Consider the following 12652-nt stretch of genomic DNA (forward strand, 5'->3'; position numbering starts at 1 on the left):
AAGTCTGAAGCTTATTATAATGTTACAACCTGAAACCCAACTTAGCAAAAATGCACCTTAAGTTTATTTGTAAGGGATACTAGTGTGACAATGTAAACTGCAAGAGTATAATTCTATGCTTCATTGAACACTGAAATGCTTCAGACCCGCTGCTTCTCATGATGTAGCCATCTTAACATTCTGTTACTAAGTATTCATACTCTTTAACTATTTTATAGTACTCCTAGATTGTTAATAACTGAAGTTTTTCAGGCGATTTGTTACCCTAGTTATGTTTGTTAATATCATGTTATTTAGTATCAATAGTGTATGTAAGCACTTTTGTAACCGATGGTATCGCCTTACATAGCTGTATGGAATGGTTACCAAATGCGATATGTTAACTCATGGAATTGTTTCAGCCATTTAAGGAGTTGATAAAGAAAGTAAAGAGCTGGAAGAAAAAACGCACATTGATCCCCGTATTAACTGACAGGTTTTTGATATGCTTGGTTTTCTGCAATTCCGGCCAGGTATTGTGGCCGAATGCTTCCATCTCACTGACTTAATCTGCTTCTTTGTCAGATACCTTATGCGGAAACTTCTCAAGTTCTTCAGCACTGATGATCGAACAGAAGACAGTGAGAAAACACTTCTCAACTTATCCTTCAGTCATCAACCTATCTTTCCCTCAGTTCATCCCAATTAATGTTTCTGACACATTTTTGGTGGTTAGTTTTTGTTTTCCTTAGGTTAGTAGCAGCTATCTTGTTAGGCTCGCACACGGCGGACTATGAAGAGGTTATACTTGGACTTGGAGAAAATGACAGTGTGACAGATGTGAGTATCAGCATATCTTCCTTAACATCATGTCATCCTGAATTTCCGATCCATTAGTTTCAACGTGCTGATTCAGTAGTAGACTGGCTTCTTTCGACACTTTTCAAGAACATCAACATTTGTCATGAAAATTTGTGCCCTTTTGCTTACATCAACACATGCTCTAGTTGCTGCGTGGCGCTACAAGTATTAGGAGAGCAAAAAATGAAATCAAACAATAGTATTATCACTTTAGAAATTGTGGTGCCTTTCAATGTTCTGAAGCACAGCATATCTTCTCTTCATCTCCTTGATTAGATGATAGGCAAAGGCTCACCGTTCCATTCCATGAGGCATTCCAACAGCGCGTCGTTGTGCTTACCCTGGTTCATGGCAATAAACACCTTGTCCACCTCCTCCCCAGGTGATCGCGTCTTCTCTCAGGTCAAGTACACCATTCCAAGCTCCTCGCGCACGAACCGATACAGAGGGTATGATCGGTAGTCAGTGATACGGTTCGGTTCTGCAGCAGTGCCATTCTCCACTACACCTCTAGCAGCCTCAACCTCCCGAGGCAGTGTCGCGCAGAGCTCCTGCTCGAATTTGGCAACCTTGGCAAACACCGAGGTCTCCACATTGTGCTCAGCCTCACCGTTGGCCAGAGCATGCTCCACCAGCACCGCGCGCATCTTCTTCATGAGAGGGTAGTTGGCGCTGCAAGGGTCGTCCGCGTATGCAAACACCGCCTCGCGGTCAATTGTTTGGAGTAGGTCCTTCTCATAAAAAAGTGCGTTGTGGAGACCACCCATGTCATTTGTGATCAGTGTCTTCCTGGCCACTCTTGTGACACAATTCTTGACGGCATTCTTGACATTCTCCTCGAGGTGGCGCGGGTCAATGGCTTGGCACAACGCAACCAAAAATGTAGAGGACATGAGCTTCAGAATGTCGATGGCATCGGCAGTCTTCCGGGCCGAGATTAATTAGAGGGAGTTAACGTCTTGGTTGTGTTGCTCCGCACTCTGGACATGGTTGGTCACAGGGTTGCCCAAGAATTGGAGCTCCGAGCAGTATGAAGCCATGGCGATCTCGGCACCCTTGAAGCCATAGTCCAGGCTTGGGTTGCGGCGACCTGAGAGGTTGGAGGGAAAACCATTGTTCTAGAAGTCATTCACTAGCTCCGAGAACTGGGCAAACATGAGCTTGCCAATAGCAGCAACCGCAAGCCTCATGTTGTCCATCAACACACCGATGTGCGTGCCTTGGAAGTTGCCACCGTGAATTGCCTTTCCACGAGATACGTCAATGAGTGGGTTGTCATTAACGGAGTTGATCTCGCGCTCAATCAACTTCGTCGCTGCACGGATGACCTCAGTTTGTGGCCCAAGCCATTGCAGCGATGTGCGGAGAGCATATCTGTCTTGCTTTGGCTTCATCAATAGGTCGAGCTCACCAAGCTTCTTCGTGAGCATCATGTAGGAGCTTCCCTCCAGGATGTGCTAGATAATTGCCGCGGCCTCGATCTGTCCAGGGTGGTGCTTCAACTTGTGTGTCAGATGGTTAGTGTACTCTGGCTTGCCGTTCATCACTTCGCAGAACACGGCTGACAAAACTTCAACAAGCACACCAAGGACATTCGCTTCAAAGAGAACTATGGACGCGAGTCCAGAGCCCACCGCCGTGCCATTAACCATAGCAAGGCCTTCCTTGGGCTGCAGCTTGATACGTCTCCAACATATCTATAATTTTTTATTGCTCCATGCTATATTATTTACTGTTTTGAATGTTTATGGGCTTTATTATACACTTTTATATCATTTTTGGGACTAACCTATTAACCCAGAGCCCAGTGCCAGTTTTTGTTTTTACCCTGTTTTAGGGTTTTGAAGAAAAGAAAAACCAAATGGAGTCCAATTGACCTGAAACTTCATGGAACTCATTTTTGGAAGGAAAGAAGCCAGAAGACTTGGAGTGCACGTCGGGGGATCTGCGAGGAGGTCACGAGGCAGGGAGCGCGCCCACCCCCTGGGCGCGCCCTCCACCCTCGTGAGCCCCTCATGGCCCCCCTGGCGTACTTCTTCCGCCTATATATCTCCATATACCCTAAAAACATCCGGGGGCACAATAGATCGGGAGTTCCGCCGCCAGAAGCCTTCGTAGCCACCGAAAACCAATCTAGACCCGTTCTGGCACCCTGCCGGAGGGGGAATCCCTCTTTGGTGGCCATCTTCATCATCCCGGTGCTCTCCATGACGAGGAGGGAGTAGTTCTCCCTTAGGGCTGAGGGTATGTACCAGTAGCTATGTGTTTGATCTCTCTCTCTCTCTCTCGTGTTCTTGATTTGGCATGATCTTGATGTATCGCGAGCTTTGCTATTATAATTGGATCCTATGTTTCTCCTCCCCCTCTTCTCTCTTGTAATGGATTGAGTTTCCCCTTTGAAGTAATCTTATCGGATTGAGTCTTTAAAGATTTGAGAACACTTGATGTATGTCTTGCCGTGCGTATCTGTGGTGACAATGGGATACCACATGATTCACTTGATGTATGTTTTGGTGATCAACTTGCGGGTTCCGCCCATGAACCTATGCATAGGGGTTGGCACACGTTTTCGTCGTGATTCTCCGGTAGAACTTTGGGGCACTCTTTTGAGGTCCTTTGTGTTGGTTGAATAGATGAATCTGAGATTGTGTGACGCATATCGTATAATCATACCCACGGATACTTGAGGTGACATTGGAGTATCTAGGTGACATTAGGGTTTTGGTTGATTTGTGTCTTAAGGTGTTATTCTAGTACGAACTCTAGGGCTGTTTGTGACACTTATAGGAATAGCCCAACGGATTGATTGGAAAGAATAACTTTGAGGTGGTTTCGTACCCTACCATAATCTCTTCGTTCGTTCTCCACTATTAGTGACTTTGGAGTGACTCTTTGTTGCATGTTGAGGGATAGTTATGTGATCCAATTATGTTATTATTGTTGAGAGGACTTACACTAGTGAAAGTATGAACCCTAGGCCTTATTTCCACGTATTGCAATACCGTTTGTGCTCACTTTTATCATCAGTTACCTTGCTGTTTTTATAATTTCAGATTACAAATACCTTTATCTACCATCCATATACCACTTGTATCACCATCTCTTCGCCGAACTAGTGCACCTATACAATTTACCATTGTATTGGGTGTGTTGGGGACACAAGAGACTCTTTGTTATTTGGTTGCAGGGTTGCTCGAGAGAGACCATCTTCATCCTACGCCTCCTACGGATTGATAAACCTTAGGTCATCCACTTGAGGGAAATTTGCTACTGTCCTACAAACCTCTGCACTTGGAGGCCCAACAACGTCTACAAGAAGAAGGTTGTGTAGTAGACATCAAGCTCTTTTCTAGCGCCATTGCCAGGGAGGTGAGTGCTTGAAGGTATATCTTTAGATCTTGCAATCGAGTCTTTTAGTTTCTTGTTTTATCACTAGTTTAGTTTATAAAAGAAAACTATAAAAAATGGAATTGAGCTTGTCTCATACGCTTCACCTTTTTTAATATCTTTCGTGAGTATGATGGAAAGGAAAATTGTGCCGAAGTATTAGAAGAAGAAATCTATAAAATGTTTGGCACTAAATATTTGAATGATGAGCATGATTGCAATGTTGTTAGTATGAATTCCTTGAATATCCATGATGCTAATGATATGCAAAGCCACAAGCTTGGGGAAGCTATGTTTGATGAAGATGATATTTTTTGTCCCCCAAGTTTTGATGAGCAAATTTATTATGATGAAATCATGCCTCCTATCTATGAACTATGATGATTATTGTGATGACACGTATGCCTTAAAGAATAATAATAACAATGAAACTTGTCATCTTGATTTCAATTTTCAATCCCATGATAGTTACTTTGTTGAGTTTGCTCCCACTATTATTCATGAGAAGAATTTTGCTTATGTGGAGAGTAATAAAATTTCTATGATTGTAGATCATGAAAAGATTGCTTTAGGTGCTGGTTATATTGTTGAATTCATTCATGATGCTACTGAAAATTATTATGAGGGAGGAATATATGCTTGTAGGAATTGCAATAATTTCAAGTTTCCTCTCTATGTGCTTAAAGTTTCAAAGTTATGCTTGTTTTGCCTTTCTATGCTAGTTGATTATTGTTCTCATAAGTTGTTTGCTCAAAAAATCCCTATGCATAGGAAGTGGGTTAGGCTTAAATGTGCTAGTCATATTCTTCATGATGCTCTCTTTATGTTTCAATTTTTATCCTTTATGTGAGCATCATTGAAATCATCATGCCTAGCTAGGGGCGTTAAACGATAGCGCTTGTTGGGAGGCAACCCAATTTTATTTTTATTCCTTGATTTTTGCTCCTGTTTAGTGATAAATAATTCATATAACCTCTGTTTATATGTGGTTTTATGTTTTCATTAGTGTTTGTGCCAAGTAGAACATTTGGGAAGACTTGGGGGAAGTCTTTGTGATCATGCTGTAAAAAACAGAAACTTTAGCGCTCACGAGAATTGCTGCCATTTTTATTTGGAGAGTGATATTTAGTTAATTCTTTTTGAAGATGATTAATAGATAAATTCCTTAGGTATAGAAATTTATTTGAGAAATTTATTAGTTCCAGAAGTATACGTTTGATCCATATTACTACAGACTGTTCTGTTTTCGACAGATTCTGTTTTTCATGTGTTGTTTACTTATTGTGATGAATCTATGGCTAGTAAAATAGTTTATAAACCATAGATAAGTTGGAATACAGTAGGTTTAACACCAATATAAATAAATAAGGCACCCCCAAGATAATCTAAGGATACCTAAAAGCCAAAGCTTGGGGATGCCCCGGAAGGCATCCCCTCTTTCGTCTACTTCTATCGGTTACTTTACTTGGAGCTATATTTTTATTCGCCACATGATATGTGTTTTGCTTGGAGCGTCAATTTATTTTGTTAGAATTTTCTTTCTGTTATTTAGAACAATTTTTTGCATCTTTTATTTCAATAAAAGTGTCATAGATAGCCTTTACTATGCCTATTTTACAAGTCTTCATGTTGCTGTTTGAAAACAGAAAGTTTACCGCTGTTGCAATAATTCCCTAGAAAATTAAGAATGTGATAAAATGTTGAAACCTTTTGAATATTAAGCTCTGATAAATTTACTACAGTGGGAGTTTTATTTCATAATTTTTGGAGGTAGGGAAGTATGGATGTTGTTGCATTCTTTACAGACTATCCTGTTTAGGCAGATTGCTGTTATGTTTGCATTTTTTGCATATGTTTGCTTCTTTAATGATTCTATTTGAGGATAGGACTATTAAATATGCAAAGGAATTTAGTATGCAATGTTGAATAATAATTTTAGTGATTTGCTACAGTAGAGTATGATAAGGTTTTTGCAATGGTTTATACTAACTTATCTCACGAGTCCTTGTTGAGTTTTGTGTGGATGAAGATTTTCAGATTTAGGGAGACCATGATATCAGAGGAATTAAGGAGACACAAAAGCTCAAGCTTGGGGATGCCCAAGGAATCCCAAGATAATATTTCAAGAAGTCTCAAGCATCTAAGCTTGGGGATGCCCCGGTTCGCATCCCACCTTTCTTCTTCAACAACTATCGGTTAGTTTCGGTTGATCCTAAGTTTTTGCTTCTTCACATGATGTTTTCCATTCTTAGAATGTCATTTTATTTTGTTTTGATTGATGTTTGAATATAATACCAAGATCTATTAAATGTTAGAGAGTCTTCACATAGTTGCATAATTATTCGACTATTCATTGATCTTCACTTATATCTTTCGGAGTAGTTTGCCATTTGGTCTAGTGCTTCACTTATATCTTTTAGAGCATGGTGGTAGTTTTATTTTGAAGAAATAGATGAACTCTCACGCTTCACTTAGATTATTTTGAGAGTCTTAAAAAGCATGGTAATTTTCTTAAAATCCTAATATGCTAGGTATATAAGAATAGTAAAAACTTTCACATAGAGTATTGAATACTAAGAGAAGTTTGATGCTTGATGATTGTTTTGAGATATGGAGATAATAATATCAAAGTTGTGCTAGTTGAGTAGTTGTGAAATTGAGAAATGCTTGTGCTGAAGTTTGCAAGTCCCGTAGCATGCACGTGTGGTAAACGTTGTGTAACAAATTTGAAACATGAGGTGTTATTTGATTGTCCTCCTTATGAGTGGCGGTCGGGGACGAGCGATGGTCTTTTCCTACCAATCTATCCCCCTAGGAGCATGCGTGTAGTGCCGAGGTTTTTGATGACTTGTAGATTTTTGCAATAAGTATGTGAGTTCTTTATGACTAATGTTGAGTCCATGGATTATACGCACTCTCACCCTTCCATCCTTGCTAGCCTCTTCGGTACCGTGCATTGCCCTTTCTCACATTGAGAGTTGGCGCAAACTTCGCCGGTGCATCCAAACCCCGTGATATGATACGCTCTTTCACACATAAACCTCCTTATATCTTCCTCAAAACAGCCACCATACCTACCTATTATGGCATTTCCATAGCCATTCCGAGATATATTGCCATGCAACTTTCCACCATCCAATTTATCATGACACAATCATCATTGTCATATTGCTTTACATGATCATGTAGTTGACATAGTATTTGTGGCAAAGCCACCGTTCATAATTCTTTCATACATGTCACTCTTGGTTCATTGCATATCCCGGTACACCGCCGGAGGCATTCATATAGAGTCATCTTTGTTCTAGTATCGAATTGTAATCATTGAGTTGTAAATAAATAGAAGTGTGATGATAGTCATTATTAGAGCATTGTCCCAAGTGAGGAATAAAAAAAAGAGAAAGGCCATAAAAAAGAGAAGGCCCAAAAAAAGAGAAATGCCATAAAAGAAGAAAAGAGAAAGGCCATAAAAAAAGAGAAGGCCCAAAAAAAATGAGAGAAAAAGAGAGAAGGGACAATGCTACTATCCTTTTCCACACTTGTGTTTCAATCTTTATGATAGAGAGTCTCTTGTTTTGTCACTTTCATATACTAGTGGGAATTTTTCATTATAGAACTTGGCTTGTATATTCCAACAATGGGCCTCCTCAAGTGCCCTAGGTCTTCATGAGCAAGCAAGTTGGATGCACACCCACTAGTTTCTTTTGTTGAGCTTTCATACATTTATAGCTCTAGTGCATCCGTTGCATGGCAATCCCTACTCCTTACATTAACATCAATCGGTGGGCATCTCCATAGCCCATTGATTAGCCTCGTTGATGTGAGACTTTCTCCTTTTTGTCTTCTCCACATAACCCCCCTCATTATATTCTATTCCATCCATAGTGCTATATCCATGGCTCGCACTCATGTATTGCGTGAAAGTTTATAGGTTTGAGATTTATAAAGTATGAAACAATTGCTTGGCTTGTCATCGGGGTTGTGCATGATGAGAGCATTCTTGTGTGACGAAAATGGAGCATGACTAAACTATATGATTTTGTAGGGATGAACTTTCTTTGGCCATGTTATTTTGAGAAGACATAATTGCTTAGTTACTATGCTTGAAGTATTATTATTTTTATGTCAATATGAACTTTTGTCTTGAATCTTTCGGATATGAATATTCATGCCACAATTAAGAAGAATCACATTGAAATTATGCCAAGTAGCACTCCGCATCAAAAATTCTGTTTTTATTATTTACCTACTCGAGGACGAGCAGGAATTAAGCTTGGGGATGCTGATACGTCTCCAACGTATCTATAATTTTTGATTGCTCCATGCTATATTATTTACTATTTTGAATGTTTATGGGCTTTATTATACACTTTTATATCATTTTTGGGACTAACCTATTAACCCAGAGCCCAGTGCCAGTTTCTGTTTTTACCCTGTTTTAGGGTTTCGAAGAAAAGGAAAACCAAACGGAGTCCAATTGACCTGAAACTTCACGGACCTCATTTTTGGAAGGAAAGAAGCCCAGAAGAATTGGAGTGCACGTCGGGGGATCTGCGAGGAGGTCACGAGGCAGGGGGCGCACCAACCCCCCTGGGCGCACCCTCCACCCTTGTGAGCCCCTCGTGGCCCCCCTCGCGTACTTCTTCCGCCTATATATCTCCATATACCCTAAAAACATCCGGGGGCACAATAGATCGGGAGTTCCGCCGCCAGAAGCCTCCGTAGCCACCGGAAACCAATCTAGACCCGTTCCGGCACCCTGCCGGAGGGGGAATCCCTCTCCGGTGGCCATCTTCATCATCCCGGTGCTCTCCATGACGAGGAGGGAGTAGTTCTCCCTCGGGGCTGAGGGTATGTACCCGTAGCTATGTGTTTGATCTCTCTCTCTCTCTCTCTCTCTCTCTCTCTCTCTCTCGTGTTCTTGATTTGGCACGATCTTGATGTATCGCGAGCTTTGCTATTATAGTTGGATCCTATGTTTCTCCTCCCCCTCTTCTCTCTTATAATGAATTGAGTTTCCCCTTTGAAGTAATCTTATCGGATTGAGTCTTTAAAGATTTGAGAACACTTGATGTATGTCTTGCCGTGCGTATCTGTGGTGACAATGGGATACCACATGATTCACTTGATGTATGTTTTGGTGATCAACTTGCGGGTTCCGCCCATGAACCTATGCATAGGGGTTGGCACACGTTTTCGTCGTGATTCTCCGGTAGAACTTTGGGGCACTCTTTTGAGGTCCTTTGTGTTGGTTGAATAGATGAATCTGAGATTGTGTGGCGCATATCGTATAATCATACCCACGGATACTTAAGGTGACATTGGAGTATCTTGGTGACATTAGGGTTTTGGTTGATTTGTGTCTTAAGGTGTTATTCTAGTACGAACTCTAGGGCTGTTTGTGACACTTATAGGAATAGCCCAACGGATTGATCGGAAAGAATAACTTTGATGTGGTTTCGTACCCTACCAAAATCTCTTCGTTCGTTCTCCGCTATTAGTGACTTTGGAGTGACTCTTTGTTGCATGTTGACGGATAGTTATATGATCCAATTATGTTATTATTGTTGAGAGGACTTACACTAGTGAAAGTACGAACCCTAGGCCTTATTTCCATGTATTGCAATAGCATTTGTGCTCACTTTTATCATTAGTTACCTTGCTGTTTTTATAACTTCAGATTACAAATACCTTTATCTACCATCCATATACCACTTGTATCACCATCTCTTTGCCGAACTAGGTGCACCTATACATTTACCATTGTATTGGGTGTGTTGGGGACACAAGAGACTCTTTGTTATTTGGTTGCAGGGTTGCTCGAGAAAGACCATCTTCATCCTATGCCTCCTACAGATTGATAAACCTTAGGTCATCCACTTGAGGAAATTTGCTATTGGCCTACAAACCTCTGCACTTGGAGGCCCAACAACGTCTACAAGAAGAAGATTGTGTAGTAGACATCATAACTCGAAGAAGCCGTGCTGCATGCACGCAATCTTAAATGCCTGGAGGCATTAACCTTGGTACCATCGGGAGCCATAGCCACGGCATTTGGGGCGGCCGGTGACAAGTCCCGCGATGTAGGAGAGCGGAACGAGATCGCCGATAGCGGCGATGGTGCCCCGGAGCAGCAGGCATGATGTAACGTTGGCATTGAGCAGCGTGGCAATTGTCTCAAGAATCTCAAAGCGGATGCCGGAGTACCCTTGGAGCAGGGTGTTGACGCGGACAAGCATCGCCGCGCGCGTGGTGGCCGCTGGCAGCACGTGACCATCGCTGCCGGTGCCGAATGCCCCTGCGTTAAGGAACCGAATGAGCTCCCTCTGCAGAGCGTCGCCCTCCTTGGTCCTCCGATGGGAGGTGGCGCCGAAGCCGGTGGTGACGTCGTAGCTGTCGGTGCCGTTGGCCATGCTGTACATGACCCAGTCGCTGCTCTCCTTGACGCGGCTGCGGGCGGACTCGTCGAGCTCCACCCTGGCACCGTCGGCGGCGGTCACAGCCGCAGACCTGGGCGATGGTCAAGCTGGCGCCCTCCATGACCACCACCGGCCTGCGGTACTCCTCCACCATCCGCTTGACGGCGTCCAGATGGCTCCTCGACAGCTCCTCCGCCGCCTTCCCCCAGTTGAGCGGGTCAGCACTCCGTGGCTGGGCCACGAAAATACCATCGCTGCCGTTGGCGGCCATTGGTTTGATCAACACTGTATTTTTGAAGTCCCGCTTGCAGCAGTTGTGACTTGTGAGAGAGAGAAGAGCTCGACTGTGTCAGCTGGATTTTTTATGTGGCGATTGACTGATGAAATTGTGGAGCAGCCGTGAGAGAGAAGAGCTCATTGGAGTAGGAAAGGTCAGGATGCTCTTCTTGGATTGGAATGGAGGAGAGGGAAGGATTTAAATAGGTAGTGCAAGCAGGGTGGGTGGGGAACTGGGGATTGGTGTGGACTATGACCGGGATGGTTGTGTTGACCGCCGGACTTGGCACAAAGGTTGGGTTGGTGGCCTCGTGGCTAAATTTCGTGTCTTGATCCTTTTTTAAAACCTATTCAAGATTTGATTTTAGTTTGAAATTTTTTTGAGATCTGACTTTTTGTTACCGTTAGGGATCATGGCGGTAGGGTATAACAGCCTACCGCCAAGGTCCCTGGCTGTAGGGTTGCATGCCCTATCACTAAAAACCTTTTAAGTATTGAACACAGTGCGTGCTTGTGCCTGCCGCCAAGCACCTTAGCGATAGGGTTGTGCAGGCTACCGTCAGCCCGGTTGGCGGTAGCGATGTTTCCTACCGCCAAAGTCCCTGGCGGTAGGTTGTTAGACCCTACCGCCATGGACTCTTGCGGTAGCAAAAAGATCAAATCTCAAAAAAAAATCAAACTAAGATTAAATCTTGAATAAGTTTAGAAAAGAGTCAAAACACAAAAATTTGCCTGGCCTCGTACGTGCGGACTTTGAACAAGGCCAAGACACGCAGCTGCTGCGACGATGGGATGTTAGTATAATATGCAGTGCAAATGTGCTGTGCGAGGGGGACGCACGAGTCGACGCCCCTGCACGCGGTTGCTGCGTGATGGTGATGGTTTTCATCTGCCATTTTTAGGTCGCTGATTAACCATTCGGCGGCCATCTTTTAGTCTGGTTTGGAGATGAGCTCCCATCATTGTTCCAGTCCGTTTTAGATTTATTTCAGTTATTAGGTACTTCCTTCATTCGTAAATAAGTGTATATCTAGTTTTTGTCTTAAATCACAGTTTTAAAATTTTGACCATCTTTTTAGGAAAAAGTAAAAGCATTTATGACACCAAATTAGTACCATTAGATTCGTTTTGAAATATACTTTGATAATATATCAATTTGATGTCATATATGTTACTATTATTTTTTATAAAGTTGATCAAAATTTTAAAACTTTGACATAGAACAAAAGCTAGATGTACACTTATTCGCGGACGGAAGAAGTACTTCCTCCGTTCCTTTTTACTTTGCATATAAGATTTGGTCAAAATCAAACTGCATAAAGTTTGACCAAATTTATATAAAAAAATTATGAACATCTACAATACTAAAACTGTATAGTATGAACATATGTTTCATGGTGCATCTGATAATGTTGATTTCATATTGTGAATGTTTATATTTTTTAATATAAAATTAGTCAAACTCTACAAAGCTTGACTTTGACCAAATCTTATATACGAACTAAAAAGAAACAAAGAGAGTACGTCCTAGTCTGATTCTTGTATGATTAGGGGCGTGTTCGGCAACGGACCACTTCAGTGAAATCACTCACTCCGCTCCGCTCAACGCTGGGAGCGCTCCAGCGAGCGAGAGCGGTAGTGGCGCGTTCGGCTGGCTCCGCTTCACGTAAGTGTGGGCTGCCAGCCCATTGCAGGCAAATACAGCGTTCAAGTGCAAGAGAGAGATGAGA

At 42.4% G+C, this 12652-nt stretch overlaps 2 protein-coding genes across 2 annotated transcripts; both read right to left on the reverse strand.

Annotated features, from left to right (window-relative positions):
* Positions 1-1238: 1238 nt before the first annotated feature.
* LOC123185154 (phenylalanine ammonia-lyase-like) lies at positions 1239-2273 on the reverse strand. Its single transcript, XM_044597135.1, has 3 exons — positions 2048-2273; positions 1797-1930; positions 1239-1763 (listed from the first exon to the last, which is right to left on the reverse strand). Exons 1-3 carry the CDS (start codon positions 2271-2273, stop codon positions 1239-1241), a joined length of 885 nt encoding a protein of 294 aa, XP_044453070.1.
* A 7971-nt stretch (positions 2274-10244) lies between these two features.
* LOC123185155 (phenylalanine ammonia-lyase-like) lies at positions 10245-11076 on the reverse strand. The gene is made up of 2 exons (XM_044597136.1): positions 10761-11076; positions 10245-10697 (listed from the first exon to the last, which is right to left on the reverse strand). Exons 1-2 carry the CDS (start codon positions 10896-10898, stop codon positions 10245-10247), a joined length of 591 nt encoding a protein of 196 aa, XP_044453071.1. The 5' UTR covers positions 10899-11076.
* Positions 11077-12652: the final 1576 nt, after the last annotated feature.

Source organism: Triticum aestivum, chromosome 2A, assembly GCF_018294505.1.
Source record: "Triticum aestivum cultivar Chinese Spring chromosome 2A, IWGSC CS RefSeq v2.1, whole genome shotgun sequence".
Lineage (NCBI taxonomy): Eukaryota > Viridiplantae > Streptophyta > Magnoliopsida > Poales > Poaceae > Triticum > Triticum aestivum.

Bases quoted from the DNA above. Each gene is read 5' to 3' on its own strand.
- LOC123185155 (XM_044597136.1), bottom strand. From the start codon at position 10,898: ATGGTATTTTCGTGGCCCAGCCACGGAGTGCTGACCCGCTCAACTGGG. The intron at 10,698-10,760 runs GCGCCAGCTTGA...GCCAGGGTGGAG, and splicing joins GCCGGTGGTGGTCATGGAGG to CTCGACGAGTCCGCCCGCAG.
- LOC123185154 (XM_044597135.1), bottom strand. From the start codon at position 2,273: ATGATGCTCACGAAGAAGCTTGGTGAGCTCGACCTATTGATGAAGCCA. The intron at 1,931-2,047 runs GTGTGTTGATGG...CCAACCTCTCAG, and splicing joins CTTCCAAGGCACGCACATCG to GTCGCCGCAACCCAAGCCTG. The intron at 1,764-1,796 runs GTTAACTCCCTC...TCGGCCCGGAAG, and splicing joins CGGAGCAACACAACCAAGAC to ACTGCCGATGCCATCGACAT.